At 36.6% G+C, this 16,548-nt stretch overlaps 1 protein-coding gene across 1 annotated transcript in view; it reads right to left on the bottom strand.

Annotated features, from left to right (window-relative positions):
• OLA1 (Obg like ATPase 1) overlaps positions 1–16,548 on the bottom strand; it is a 177,024-nt gene that overhangs the window by 3,887 nt on the left and 156,589 nt on the right. Inside the window, exons 8-10 of the mRNA XM_080798762.1 lie at positions 2,868–3,008; positions 2,081–2,177; positions 1–39 (exon numbers count right to left, since the gene is read on the bottom strand). The exon at positions 1–39 is cut by the window's left edge and continues 84 nt beyond it. Of these exons, the coding sequence (XP_080654888.1) occupies positions 1–39; positions 2,081–2,177; positions 2,868–3,008 (277 nt within the window). The remainder of the gene's footprint in view (positions 40–2,080; positions 2,178–2,867; positions 3,009–16,548) is intronic.

Genomic DNA, 16,548 nt, shown 5'->3' with positions numbered 1-16,548 from the left:
GTGAATCTTTCCTGCAGCTTGAGGAGCCTTCGTCCCTTTCTTTGAGAAGAAAGACCAAAGAAAACTAATTGCATTTAAGATGATTGATTATAAGTGTGGAGTTTCTTTTCTCTGATCTGCAGTAGGGTTCAACTTAAACTTAGTTTAATACTACGGTTAAAATGTCAGATATACAATTAGTACATTTTTAACACTGGGCACTGTCTGTGCAGTAGATTTTAGCACAGACAGATCAGTAGATATTAAAGCATAGCTTTGTTTTTCCTAACAGTCATCCAGTTGTATTGATTCAGATGCAGTGGTCTAGTTTTGGTGTCGGTTTCATTTCGATTTTCTATTCTTCACAGTGGAGAAAAATAAGGATTTTCAAGTAACTTTCAAGCTGAATTATCAAAGGTTTCAAAAGATAAAAAGACTTAAAATTTCTGCTCGTCTAAAGAACATATAAAAATCAATATACAAAGGGATATTTTAAAGACATTTCCAACAAATCACATAATCTATATTTGGCAAATAATTTATAAATTCTCATAAAATTTTAGTAGTAAAATTTTCAAGCATTTAACATAATACATGCTGCCTCTAACCATCAGGAAGGAGAATTTTTAGTTGATATGGCAAGAAAAATGTCTTATAATTACTCCATATGTTAAATTACAAGGACATACATTCCAGACACACACAACCATGGAAAGAAATTTGAGAAATAATGGTGACCTAAAGGCTGCTTAATAAAGCATGTTAAAGTGATAAGGAGTCTGACACTATAAAGCACAGTTTTTACAATAAAAGATGTATTGGGTTAATATGGCTACTCACTGATGCTTACCTGACTAAATATCTCAGCACATTAAATCACGGATATTTAACAATCAGTCTTAAGATAAACCAGCTTTCACACTTTCAAGCCCAGAACACGTTACCTTCCCTGCTGCATACACTTAAGTTTGGAAGTTTTAAGGCTCTAAAATATATAGTGAAAATAAACCGTGGCAATTTGTTTACCAACTTGGATTTGCTTTGACATTATTTTCTAAGTCTATATAAAAGGACCTTGGTTAGAAGTCAATCTTTTTTTTTTTTAACAAAGGGAAGAAGGAATAAAAGTGAATCTCATATTCACACAACACATTTAATGTTTCGTTGAACTGTCTCCGTGATTCTATCCACATTAAATCAAAATGAATATAATGATAAATTATGATAGTGAAAACAGAAATCAAAACAGCACTAAAATTTATCATGGAGCATATACTCAAAAAAGCATAATAAAAGAATCCATAAGACACACTGGATATTTCTGAAAGTTCGGACATTATATTCTGTAACCGCTATTTGGGACTACATATATTTCAAAATATTTTTCAATAGTAACTACCATATTACAATATATTTACATTTAAAAGCAAGCCATTACAGTTCACAGTGTCTATTGTCCTCCGGGAATAAATTAGTCATTCTTTCTGGTCGTAATCAGTATACATCAATATTTAAAATACATATCACATTTTTAAAGAAAGATTGAATATATAATACTGCAAAAATAAACACCACTTCTATGAATTCAAATAAAAAAGCATGAATTATTACACATTGAGTTTAGCTCTTTGAGCCCAACTGTGTATCTATGAAGAGCATAATGATGTCATATTGCTTTTATTGCTGAAAATGTAATCCGAGCAAAGCAAAGGAGGAAAGAACCACCCGCAACCCAAACAAACTTAGCGAATACAAAATGAAAAGCAACATCAATTTCACTGCAGACAAACCCAGTCACACAGATTAAGCAAGCACAATACTGGTGCGTCTTATCTCTGACCACAGGAGGAGGGTAGACAGATTCTACAGGATGAAGAAATTCAGACTATGTAATAGGCAGAATCAATTGTTACCTGCCTCAATCAATGCCGCTCCACTTTCACTGTTCAGCAGCTCACAAATAATTAAAGTTATCCTGGACAAAAACCTCATCTGTAATGACTAGCTAACCGCCACCATGACAAACTTCAAAGTCAGTGATATCAATCTGAATTCAATAGTGTGGAACTGGATATAGCTGATGAATAAGTATGAATCTTACCCTGATGGTCCATGCGCGCACTTCATCTGGGCCTGCAGTGAAAAAGTATTCTAGTTGGAGTGCTGCAAACCCAGCCTTAATGATCTTTGGCAAAGCGCTGAAATAAAATGAAACAAATTCACTCAACATATAACTTGATTGTGCCAGAGATCAGTATAGAGCTAAAATTATTCATTTCAAGCAGAAATGTTCAAGATATTAGTAACTGACCATTCATCTTTCATAATAGACTTGAAGAGGCCTGAATGCATATAACTGTTTCTTAAAAAATCCCTTCTAAAATTAGTTTTAATTATATTTGTCTGAATATATCATTTTGAATTGTTTACTATAAAAAAAAGAAAAATTTGATCTACCCATTCTACGACTATTTTCCTCCAATATTAATTATTTCCAGGATGTGGGTCATGAAAGCAAAATTATTTGATTGAAATCCAATGTTTAAACAATATATTAGTGTTACTCAGAAAAAAATTAAGGCAACTGATTCACCCTTTCCCCTCCCCCACTGAACATGACGAAAGAGTTTTGGCGATCATTCCTTCTCAAAAATATACATAACTAATACCTATGTTATAATTAAAACACTGTACAGAGATGACAGATGACAGTTAAAAACTTAATTTAAAATAAATCTTTTCACTCTGTCTCATGGTAAAGAAAGGAGAAGATTCCCTCTTTATAATGGTAATTACTCTGTCATTTATTATTCTATCAGCGCAAGCAATTAAATTACTGCAAGGAAATAGTTGATAATAAAGTGTAGGGAAAATGAATGCTAATTAACCTTTGTGTCATGTTCGCTTCCAGATACTTCTGTCTCTCCTCAGCACTCAATTCTTGCAACTTGAGTTCCAAGGCCCCACTAAAAGGAATGACCAAGGCACCTGGGTCATACTTGTCCACCCACTCTTTAATTTTTATCAACCTGTAGACAAAAAAGGGCACAACATTATCTTGTAGTGCATGCATGACTGTACCACATTCATTATTATCAAGTAGCACATACATATTCATAAGAATTGCACGGTTTTATGATGCCATCTTTTTGTGTATAGCTTTCCAAGGTCAAGGCATTAATAGGCAGCAATTGCTTCAGGTATACGCCATAAGATTTTACTGTAATCTAGTTTTACTTTAGTACATTATCTGTATGAACCATTATACAAATATTATAAAACTTTTTAAAGTTATACTAAATTTGCTCAGCATTAACACCTGTGTCCTTGAAAACCTCAATCTTATGATTTATTATTTTCCTTACTCTACAAAGTAAATTTTTAAGAAGCAAAAACATCAAGTCCTGCTTGTACAAGAACCACGCTTAAGAAGTGCCAGCTAATTCTGAAGAGTTTTTACCAAATAAATCATTTGTTCTACCCAGAATTTTATATGCCTAGATTCAGCTCCCTCTTGGACTAACAAGAGCTTACATTTGTACCTGGCTTTGAGGGAGATTTTTGCTAATCAAAACAAACACATCCAGAAATGCACATTTACAAACCTAGCTGATTGTATCCACACTGTTCTTACTTATGCAGGAGCACAAATAAGAGAACTGCGGAGGAAATAAATTCCTTTAATCACAAAGGGTTTGGAAAGCACAATCAGTTAGGGAACAGACACCAAGTTGTTACCCAAAAAGATGTTACTGAGTGATTTTTTTTCCCTTCCAGATCATGGGTTATTTGGGCAAAGCAGTAGGTAGAATATAAATGAAGTAAGTGTAGTGAATACATCAACCAGGTTCTGATTCTATACTACTTCGCTAGCTCTTTATTCCTGGGCAGGTTATCAAAACCTTCTAAACCTCAGTTTCCTCACCTATTAAAAATGGAGATAATTTGTAGTACACATTATATTGTAATGAACCTGGAAAATTAATGCCTGGCAGAGTAAACAGCATTACTATTATGATTATTACTGTTAATGACAGTAGTTACTGTTACTAATTTTCATTCTCAGATAATCACAGATGATTTTCTTACATTCTTTTTTTTTTTTTTAAGATTTTATTTATTTGAGAGAGAGAGAGAGAGAGAGAGAAGGTGGGGGGGGTGGTTTGGGGCAGATGGAGAGGGAGCCCCAATGCAGGGGGCTCAATCCCAATACCTGGGGACCATGAGATGAGCTGAAGGCAGACACTTTATTGACTGAGCCACCCAGGCGCCCCTATGCCTATGATTCTGGAATAGGGTTTAGTACGGAAGTGAGTATAAATTTCACAGAAACTTATGTTAAAAATATTAATGCATACCATAATCTTCTATAATCCTATAAGCCTCCCACATTTATACCAAGGTTTTAATAGCTATTATGACAAAAAATTGTGGCAGGAGTTCTTTAATCAATGTCAATGTCACAATAGGGGAAAAGAAACACAAAAACTAAACCACAAAATCCCAAAACTCACCTATCAAAGAAAATGACAGGGGATCAGTTATTATAAAATTGAGAATACGGCCTACCAAGTAGGATTTAGGATCGGATAAGGGAATGAAAAATTCGCATAGTAGTTTGCACATGTTTGTTATATAGGGTTAACCTATAATTACTTACTTAATGTTATCAGTAGTTTTTGATCTTCATAATATTTTTTTTCCTTTGGTCACATCCTGAAAGAATGGGCCAATCCCTAAGATGTGCTTTGGAATAAAGTATGTGTCCTTTAAAATAGGAAATCCAAACCAGATATTTTCCTATCCAAATTTATAAAGGACAGGTTAAAGGAAAAAGGGAAAATTTGTTTGTATTTTTGCTACTTTTAAAAAGATTTTATTTTTCTAAATAATCTCTACACCCAACGTGGGGCTCAAACTCACAACCCTGAGATCAAGAGTCGCACACTCCACAGACTGAGCCTACTAGGCACCCCCAAAATGGGAAAATTTAAACTGATACTTCTGCCTATAATAGCATTATGAGATTCTTAGTTACTTTACAGACTTACACTGTTCAAACAAAACGATATGGATTAGTAACATACGTTTACAAGTCAGAATCAAGCATGTGTATGTATGGAGAGAGAGAGAGAGAGAGAGAGATCCATACCAAATACAATTCACTGAAAATGAAATAAAACAAGCCGAGGTAAAAGGATAATATAAAAATATCATACACATTTTGTTTCATAAATATGGTCAACATAACTAATAAAACCAGAACTGTTATGAAACAACAAGATAAGAAATAATTACTTTGGCTAAAGCATCAATTCAGAATAACAATAGTTCTACCCTGTCATTTTAACAGCCTTTCCTGCAGAGTCCTCAGAGGGATTATTTGCATTCCTCAGGTGTTCTATTGTACAATTCAGATGAATAAAGACTTACAAATCATTCCTCTACCGCCAATGTGAGACTTTGATCTGGTGAATACACCATTGTACCTTAACTATAATTGGCAAAAAACCTGACAGTGTAGAGCATCACAAGCTTAATAACAAAGGAGAATATCTCAAAGTGTTGACAGATGATCTTCATAATGCAGAAGCAGAGCTGGTACATTTTAGCAATAAATGAGCACTGAGGTCTAAAGGTCTCTAAAGTGACTGACATCAGACCTGCTATAGCCTCACTAAAAGAAAAAGGGACCGGAGCACTCTCCGTAAAGTGAGTTAGGCTCTTTGCCTGCAAGCTTCACTTTTGTGACTTTCACTGTCATAGAAAACACAGGGAAGATGAAAAGTGAGTTAGGTTCTTTGGCTGTCTGCTTTACTTTTGTTACTTTTACTATCAAACAAAAGTGAGAAATGTCCCAAAGTGATTTTTAATTACATATCTGAAATAAACCTTGGGTAATAAAAAAAAAATAGCACTCAATTTCGAGATTACAGACTGAAATACATAAAATATATCTACTAGGTCTGATAGTTACAAAAGTGTGATAATGAGGCCAAGATCACAAGTTTGAACCCCATTGGGACCAGTTACCTTTGCAGAAAAATGTCTATTCTATTGCTACAAACCATACCCCAAACTATAGTTAGTTATCTAAAAATGTGTGCTACTGGCACATGAGGAATATGGAAAATGAAAGTTGAGCTCAGTACCACTACTAGAGAAACAATTTCAAGTACATTCTGTTTAAAGTGACTGAATAATAATTTCCATATACAAATGTTAGCAAATGCCTAAGAAACCCATCCAATTGTTAGAGACTAAAATAATAAAATGGTAATGATGATGAAATTGTCATAGAATATCAAATTATTTGGGGGAGACAAAATAGTAAAAACAGTACACTCCCAAAGAGTTAAACTGTAAAGACTGTGATAATACTCATTTTGCAAATTTATACAAATAGATTATTGCAAGGGAATCCGTCGTTCTCTTGATAAGGAGCCAGAGCCATGTTGATTTCCCAAAAGTCTTATGAATGACAAATGGAAAGAGGAATTGCCATTAGTTGTATTTTTCTCTCTGGTAATGATTCCATAGGAAGGGGACAAAGCAGGGACAGCCAGTTTTAAGACTAAAAGGATGATGCTCTGACATACACTGGCAGGTTGTGAGGTTAGACTGTTTAGCAGAATGAGATCTTTAATATTAAATTAGTATTAGATTTCTAAAAGATCATGTCTCAAATTTACCTTTGCTGTTATAATCTGACCTTCTTAGCAAGTCTTGAAATTCCAGATTTCATAATTTGATTTTCCTAAGGGTCATTTACATTGTTTGTATTTCTTTTCCCAGATGCTAATTTTACTTTTTTTTTTTAAGCATGTCCACATATTTCTCTCCCTCCCCCAGATTTATTTATTTGAGGTAGGGGAGGGACAGAGAGAGGGGGAGAGAATCTCAAGCATAACACGGCTCAATCCCATGACCCTCATCATGACCTGAGCCAAAATCAAGGGTCAGATGCTTAACTGACTGAGCACCCAGGCACCCCTAATTTTCTTTCTAAAAATTCTATTTGTTTCTCTTTCAACTCTACCTGTTCTTAAGTAATGTTTTACTTGTTTAATGAATTCTTAGTCCCTTTTCATATTTTAAACAGATTAATTTACAAGTTCTTTCTGGGCTGCCTTAATTACTTCTGGTTTTTTTGGGTAAAACTCTGCCTCCCACCATTAATCACCCACTAGCAGCCTCTCACACCATGGTTCCTGTGTATATGTCGTACTGTTTTGGGGTGTGTAGTCATTTGGCAGCAGCAGTCAAGTTCCAAAGGTCTGCTGTCCCCTGTGTTTAGAGATGTATCTATGGGCTAGTTCTGTGTTTGTTCTTCCAGGAAAAGACCTACAGAGGGTTGTGGGCTCTGGATCACTTAAAGGCTTAGTGTTTCTGCACTAGGTTATTGCTAATGCAAATTAAGGCCCCCTGCCTCTTAGAGTGCCGTCCTAGTCTCTAATTCCTGACAGTACAGTTTCTTCCTTTGTTCAGAAGGGGCGGGAATGGGAAGTTTTCTAGCATCTGAGCATGGGAAGGATCAATTTTTCTAGGTTTTATGAGTGAGCCTCATTCCTGCACCTGCAGTCTGTCTGGGGTCTCTACCTTGACTTATTCCTATGACTGCCAAGGCCTCTTGGCCATATATAAGTTGGGTTTTTTTTCCCCTGAGGGCCATATTCTATTGATTTCACTCTCTACTCTCACTGAATTTCCTCTTTGTTTTCTGCAACTAGAAAATCCCTTACTTGCTTTCAAGTCCTTCTGTGCATTCTAAAAATACCACACCATCATCAAGACCATCCTTTTCTGGTTATTTTCTCTGGTGGTGTTTCTATACATTAGGAACGAGAATGGAGCTTCCTGTACTGGTTCAGCCCACCATCTTAACTCAAAGCTCTCCATACTGGATTTAAGCCTTCCTTTCTACTGTGTTCTAATACAACAGCTTTCAAACTTTTTTTGAATATTACCCACAGGAAGAAATAGATTTTATACTTGATTCAAACATATGGTACACAGACATATTATTTTTATACACACATCCAAACTGACACAGGTTTCACAAAATAATACTTACCTTTCTAGTGGGAAATAGAACAATCCCAATGGTGCTATTTGATATTCTACATAAAACTAAATTTTTATAACTTAAAATAACCCCCCGAGATAGTTTTCTCTAACATATTTTAAGGGGCACCTGGCTGGCTCAGTCGGAAGGCATGGGACTCTTGATCCTGGAGGTCATGAGTTGGGAACCCCACCTGGAGTGTAGTGATTACTTAAACACAACTTCCAAAAAACAACAACAACAACAACAACAACAACAACAACCCCAAATCACCTTTATACTTTAATAAGAACTTTAACTTTTTTCTACACTTCATGTCCATCTAGCCATTGAACTACCTCCTAGCTACTAAATTTTGATTATATTTTCTAAAAATCCTTAAAGATGGCTCAACCCAGGACAAAACCCAAGTTATATTACCATTTAGAGTATCTTTGCTGAATATTAAAATTCTCTCAAATCTGTTCATCCTAGTTTGTAATATCACACTGTGTTTAACATCTTTAAAACTGTTACATATGATATTAGATTCTTATATACAACCTCCATAATTTTCTGTGTGAATCTAAGTCTTAGCTTTAAAAAATCAGCAGTGACAACTTGCCTCTGACTGAATATAACTGTTGGCAAGAACTATATGTCAATATTCAGAAAATGATATAACTTACAAAAAGGACAATTTAGGGCTGGTTCATTTAGTGATTTAATACCATTCAGTCAACGTTATTAGAATTTACTAAGTTAGTTCTTCTCTTGTTGCTCATGGTATGGATGTACCATAAATCCAGGGGGCACTGAAAAACACTGAGGTCATTTCTAGTCTCTTCCCTTGCAGGTTTACTCTCATTTCTATTAGAATTGTCCAGAGTACTGAAGAATGACTTTAAGATATCACATTCCTTTTTCCCATTTTCCAAACATTATCACAGCAAATTAATGTCAGTTTATAGTATTCTTTTTTTTTTTGTAAACTTGATATTTTTTTAAAATTTATTTATTTATTTATTTATTTGACAGTCAGAGATCACAAGTAGGCAGAGTGGCAGGCAGACAGAGGGGGAAGCAGGCTCCCTGCTGAGCAGAGAGCCTGATGCGGGGCTTGATCCCAGGACCCTGAGATCATGACCTGAGCCGAAGGCAGAGGCTTATCCCACTGAGCCACCCAGGTGTCCCGATTTATAGTATTCTAAAAGAAAAAGAAATAAGACTATGGAAGATAAAATCATCCTCTATGGATGACATAAACATTAATCCAGTTCTTTCACAAATGACAATAAGTAACACTAGAATTATTAATACTAAAATTAATATACAATGTACAAACTGAAATATATATCCTATAAACAATATTCATTCAAGGCCAAAAAATGAGCTCGAGAAAATCTAAAACTACCAACTCTTCAGAATTCCTTGACTAAAGTTATTAGAAAAGAGCTATGAAGGAAGTTAGTGGCGGTGCAGGGGGCAGGGAGGAGGGAGAAAGAAGAAATACCAAAAAAAAAGTAAACTCTAACTGAAGAGAGACTAAATAATCTAATCCCTATTCCAAAAGAGATCCCCATCTTCGATGTACATAACAGACTTCAACTTTCCCTGCTCTTGTCTGATTTCATGGAAACTGTACAGGATAATGAACATAACTTTGTTCCTCAAAGTGTGGTCACATCATTCGGCTGTCTACTGGAAAATGTAGAACCTCAGAATCTGCATTTCAACAAGACCCCCAGGCACTTCATAGGCATGTCAAACTTGCAGAAGCACTGAACTAAAGGACTTTGAAAATAACGGCACATTAACTGAGAGGACAAAAATGTGTCTGAGATAACTCTGCAGACCGACTATAACTGAGCTCATGCTGACCACCTATCCCTCTGATATGAGGGGAATGAGATAACGAAAAAGTTCCTGTTTACATTCTCTAGGTTTGAAACCAGAGGAGAAAAAAGGCACTAGAATTTCAGGAAGTGTGAGGAAAATGTTTGCTGTGAATCCCCTGCAATGTCGAAGAAGTTTCAGATTCACAGTAAAAATAATTAGTTTAGGGGCACCTGGGTGGCTCAGTGGGTTAAACCTTTGCCTTCAGCTCAGGTCATGGTCTCAGGGTCCTGGGATCGAGCCCCATATCGGGCTCTCTGCTCAGCAGGGAGCCTGCTTCCCCCTTTCTCTCTGCCTGCCTCTCTGCCCACTTGTGATCTCTCTCTCTCTGTCAAATAAATAAATAAAATCTTTAAAAATAATAAAAATAGAAAACTATAAAGTACTCATGAAAGAAATTGAGGAAGACACAAAGAAAAGGAAAAATATTCCATGCTCATGGAATGGAAGAACAAATATTGTGAAAATGTCTATTCTACCTAAAGCAATCTACACATTTAATACAATCCCTATCAAAATCCCATCCATTTTTTTTTAAAGAAATAGAACAAATAATACTAAAATTTATATGGAACCAGAAAAGACCTCGAATAGCCAAAGGAATATTGAAAAAGAAAGCCAAAGTCAGTGGCATCACAATTCCAGACTTCAAGCTCTATTACAAAGTTGTCATTATCAAGACAGTACGGTACTGGCACAAAAACATACATATAGATCAATGTAACAGAATAGAGAGCCCAGAAATAGACCCTCAACTCTATGGTCAACTAATCTTCGACAAAGCAGGAAGGAATATCCAATGGAAAAAAGACAGCCTCTTCAACAAATGGTGCTGGGAAAATTGGACAGCCACATGCAGAAAAATGAAATTGGACTATTTCCTTACACCACACCCGAAAATAGACTCAAAATGGATGAAGGACCTCAATGTGAGAAAGGAATCCATCAAAATCCTTGAGGACAATGCAGGCAGCAACCTCTTTGACCTCCACCGCAGCAACTTCTTCCTAGGAACATCGCCAAAGGCAACAGAAGCAAGGGCAAAAATGAACTATTGGGATTTCATCAAGATCAAAAGCTTTTGCACAGCAAAGGAAACAGTTAACAAAACCAAAAGACAACTGACAGAATGGGAGAAGATATATGCAAATGACATATCAGATAAAGGGCTAGTATCCAAAATCTATAAAGAGCTTAGCAAACTCAACATCCAGAGAACAAATAATCCAATCAAGAAATGGGCAGAGGACATGAACAGACATTTCTGCAAAGAAGACATCCAGATGGCCAACAGACACATGAAAAAATGCTCCACATCACTCGGCATCAGGGAAATACAAATCAAAACCACAATGAGATACCACCTCACACCAGTCAGAATGGCTAAAATTAACAAGTCAAGAAATGACAGATGCTGGCGAGGATGCGGAGAGAGGGGAACCCTCCTACACTGCTGGTGGGAATGCAAGCTGGTGCAACCACTCTGGAAAACAGTGTGGAGGTTCCTCAAAAAACTGAAAATAGAGCTACCCTACGACCCAGCAATTGCACTCCTGGGTATATATCCTAAAGATACAAATGTGGTGCTCCGAAGGGGCACGTGCACCCGAATGTTTATAGCAGCAATGTCCACAATAGCCAAACTGTGGAAAGAACCTAGATGTCCATCAACAGATGAATGGATAAAGAAGATGTGGTGTATATATATATATAATGGAATACTATGCAGCCATCAAAAGAAATGAAATCTTGCCATTTGTGATGACATGGATGGAACTAGAGAGTATTATGCTTAGCGAAATAAGTCAATCGGAGAAAGACAACTATCATATGATCTCTTTGATATGAGGAAGTGGAGATACAATGTGGGGGGGTTGGGGGGAGGTAGGAAAAGAAAAAATGAAAAGATGGGATTGGGAGGGAGACAAACCATAAAAGACTCAATCTCAAAAAACAGACTGAGGGTTGCTGGGGGGAGGGGAGAAGGGAGAGGGTGGTGGGGATATGGACATTGGGGAGGGTATGTGCTATGATGAGTGCTGTGAAATGTGTAAACCTGGCAATTCACAGACCTGTACCCCTGGGGATAAAAATACATTATATGTTTATTAAAATAAAAAAAATAATAAAAATAATTAGTTTAGACTGCATTACTATATAGTCAACAGTTTCTTATTTTATAAGACATAATTACACCTGTCTTAGTCTAATAAGCTTCAAAACCTGGAAAAACATCTGTAGTAAGTTAGCTTTGTAGTCTAGATTCAAATTATAAGAAGTGACTCTTAAGGAAAGCACTTTGTGAAATTTAAATTCTTATCAAGTAAATGGAGTATTATGCTACATATTATTCCCTATGAGGACCTCACAGAACCTCTGTCTGAAAAACTCCATTCATTTTGCTCTACAACAAAATGGCATGAGTATACATCCAACCATGTGTGTGTATAAAAGGAAATAAAACCTAGAGAAATGGGCATTCCTTTAGCCGCAAATAAATGAAAATCGGGTTTCAGACTCTATTTCAAGGATTAATGAGATTTCTGACTCTAGGAGTAATTGGAAGGTTATACGGAAACTGAAACGATAGGTGTTATGACAAGCAGGCAACCTTAAAGCAAATTAGGGCAATTGGGATATACTTATCCTAACACTTTTGGCTCACTCCAGGATTTCCTAACACTTTTGGCTCACTCCAGGATTTCTTAAACACTTAATGTGCTTAAAAAAGTATAATATATGCAATTAATCTCTATGTGATGAACATGTAACAACTGTATGGGAATATTTTCTATGTTCAGCAAAAGGGCTGTTAAAAAAAAAAAACCTTTCAATGAATAAACAGGAGGAAACAGCAGGATGAATCCTAATTAGTCTGAGTAAATCATAGTAATCCCATTCTTTAGCTGGCAACTGGTTAGAGAATGGGCATGTGAACCAGTTCTGGTCAATGGGTAATGAAGGAAAGCCTCCTACGGGCTTTAGAAAAAGATTCTGAATGGTTCCTTTGGCTTTGAAACAGTGAAAAGAAGGGAGTCTCTACTGGACACTATGTCTGGATATTACCCCTTGAACTCCAGCGGCCATTTTGTGACCAAAAGAATGGAAGTGGGGAAAGATGAGAAAAACCCTTCTTCCCGATAATACCACAATCTTGAATTAAACAGGAACACTGAGGAGCGCCCAGGTGGCTCAGCCGGTTAAGCATCTGACTGCAGGTCATGATCTCCGGGTCATGAGATTGAGCCCCCTATTAGGCTCTGCACTCAGAGGGGAGTCTGCTTGAGATTCTTTCCCACTCTCTTTGCCTCTGCCCTTCCCCTCTGGCATGCTCTCTCTCTCTCCCCCCCTCTCAGTCTAACTAACTAATTAATTAATTAGTAAAATCTTAAAAACAAAAGCAAAAACCAGGAACACAGAATTAAACAACCCTAGAGACATACTATTATGTATCAGGATGGTCTTTGTTATTTATAGCAGAAAGCATTGGATACTGATAATGACTGCATTTTAGGGTTCTCTTCATTTAAGTATATGAATGCAGTTCCTCTTAACTGGTGAAACTCCAACTTTTACTTAAGACCAGCTCCTGCAGAGCTTTCCCTGAGCTTCCACCTTATAAATTGCCTGTTTTCTTATCTCCTCCCACTATAATAAAAACTTCCTGAGGTCACAGACTTGTCTTTCTTTGTTCATGGATATATCCACAGAACGCTCCTAGCACAACACGGACACAGATGCTCAAACATATTCTAAATGGATAAGACTGAAAGAGCTTTAGGCTAATCACTGGCTAATTGACTACGGGCAGCTACTTAAGGTCTCTTAGCTTTAATTTACTCATCTGCAAACTGATGAGTAGTTGTCCACATGTTCTGGGTTCCCTAACGAAGCTCCCAAGGTACTGGGAAAGGAAAGGGTGCAGAGATGAAGGAAGGACAATGAAGGTGAAGGATGCTTCACTTTCGTATTTCAATCACAGCTGCATCACTCTTATATGTTGAATTTCCGCATCAGATTTCGTCAGAAGAAAGTTCTGTTGTTGTGAACTACTCTAAAGTTCAATGAGTAGGCGATCCTTTTCAGATGGCAAATTACCATTTTATGGCATAAGCCAGAAATTGAACAAGTGCTAAAACCTTTCTGTTTAAATGCTACTGTTCAGCACCTTAAAAAAAAAAAAAAAAAGATTTTACTTATTTATTTGAGAGACAGAAAGGGAGAGAGAGAGAGAACGTGCGCACATGCATGGGGGGAGGGAGTAGAGGAGAAGGAGAGGGACAAGCAGACTCTGTTTAGAGAGGAGCCCAACACGGGGCTCAATCCCACACTCCTGAGATCATGACCTGACCGGAAATCAAGAGTCAGAGGCTAAACCAACAGAGCCACCCAGGTGCCCGCTACTGTCCACCATCTTTAAAAGAAAAACAAAAACCCTTCCCATTTTCTGTGACTCTCTATTCCCTCACATAGACTTTTCATAGTACTGCTCTTCTTAATGTTTATGGTCTTCCACCCAGCAAGGAACTTTTAAAATATTTTGTTCACTGCAATACTCCCAGCACCACTTACAACAGTGCCTTGGCATAAGCAGATGCTTATTAGCTGTTGGGTGGATCAATGAATAGGAATGAATTAAGCTGAAAGTTAATTTTGTTACTGGTCTCTTCTGCCAGAGTCAACCTGTAGAAATTAGTGAACTACAGTTGACTTGACCCCTGTAAGGATGTATGTTTATTAGCTACAATGGCAAAGTGAAAAACCATACTAATAGAATATGGGAGAAGCATACCTAATTTAGGTAAGGCTATATAAAATTCACAGGATAGTGGGGGTTTTTTCATTCCCATGTTAAATCTGTGACCTCAACTACTATAATTCAAGTCTAAACCATCCAGGTTTATTGTGAGTGAACCAAAAGAAGCATCTCAAACTTTAAGATGTTCCTCGAATCTCATGCTTCTTACTCCTTCAAGGCTACTAAGTTATGATTTGTGTTCATACTGAGTGGTCCCAAGCAGGGTACATTTTTTATACTATAGAGCAATTTTCTCAAAATATAGTTTCTGGACCACCTGTGAAAACCTAGATTTGTGATCTCTGCAAATGGGATTTGCACCTAACCCTGACAACACTTTGCACTCTGATGTCTGATAGCCAGTTTTTTAATCTCTTTCTCTTTCTTTGCATTTCTACATTCTAGGTTTAAACATTACATATAGAAATATCCTGTGATTACAGTTGTCATGAGGTATGAAACCGATATTTGTAGCTTGAGACTGTGAAACTCTGTTAGCTGCAAGAAAAACTTCCCAACTATTTTATGATCCTATAGATATGAGATTACTTCTGGCCACTGGGCTCTAAGATAAACTATCTTTCATTCCACTTCTGTACAAAGAAAAAGACACCAGGTTGATGCAATCTATAATCAAAACATATATTTATATGAAGAGCCATAAATCTTGACTTAATTATCACAAATATAATTTTTTTTTAAGAATGGAGATGGTATCAGAAATGAGACTTCCATATCTAGACTACTTACGGAGATGAAGAAAGTCAAACAACAACCTTTAGTATCTTGGGAGAGGTGGAGGAGAAATAAGACTGTGTATACATGAGGGTGGGAGGAAGGGAGAGCATGACTTACAACACATATCTTATAGTGGTAGTGTGCCAAAGAAACATAGTACCATAAACATGATGAAAACTTTAGTATCAAGTCTTTTTGAGATTGGGCTTGTAAATGATAAAAACTAACCTGAGATAGAAACATATTTTACAAAAGAAGTGTACTTGTATAAGAAAATTACAAAGCATTATTGACAGAAATAAAAGACTGAAGAGGAAAGACATTCATATTCATGGATTGAAAGACTGAATGTTAAGATGGCAATATTCTCGGGGTGCCTGGGTGGCTCAGTTGGTTAAGGATCTGTGTTTGGCTCACGTCATGATCTCAGGGTCCTGGGATTGAGGCCCACATCATGCTCCCTGCTCAGAGCAGGGTGTCTGCTTCTCTCTCTGCCCTCTGCCCCTCCCCCTGCTCATGCTCACTCACTCACTCTCTCAAATAGATAAAATCTTCAAAAAAAATTTTAAAAAAAGGATGGCAATATTCTCCAAATTGATCCACAGATTCAATACATTCTTTTAAAATTCCAGCTGCCTTCTGTGTAAAAACTGACAAGCCCATTCTAAAATTCATATGAAAAATGAAAAGCCAAAACAGAATAGCCAAAATAATATTGAAAGAAACCCTCCAAAACTGAAGGATGCACCATTCTCTATTTCAGAACTTACTATAAAATTATGTGGCAAGTAATCAAGACTATGTGGTATTGGCATAAAGCTAGACATATAGGCCAATGGAACAGAACTGAATTGAGAGTTCAGAAATAAGCCCCTACACCTATCATCAACTGATTCAAAAAAATTTAATTGTGGCAAAAAACCCATAAAATTTACCGTCTTAACCATTTTTAAATGTATAGTTCAGTTATGTTAACTATATTCACACTGTTGTGGAATGATCTCTAGAACTTTTTCATTTTGCAAACTGAAATTTCATACCCACTGAACAACATCTCTCTATTTCTCCCCCAACTCCAGTCCCTCGCAACCAT

This window comes from Martes martes (assembly GCF_963455335.1).
Source record: "Martes martes genome assembly, chromosome: 3".
NCBI lineage: Eukaryota > Metazoa > Chordata > Mammalia > Carnivora > Mustelidae > Martes > Martes martes.
The sequence above is the reverse complement of the archived record's forward strand: the minus strand, read 5'-3'. Positions and strand labels throughout refer to the sequence as shown.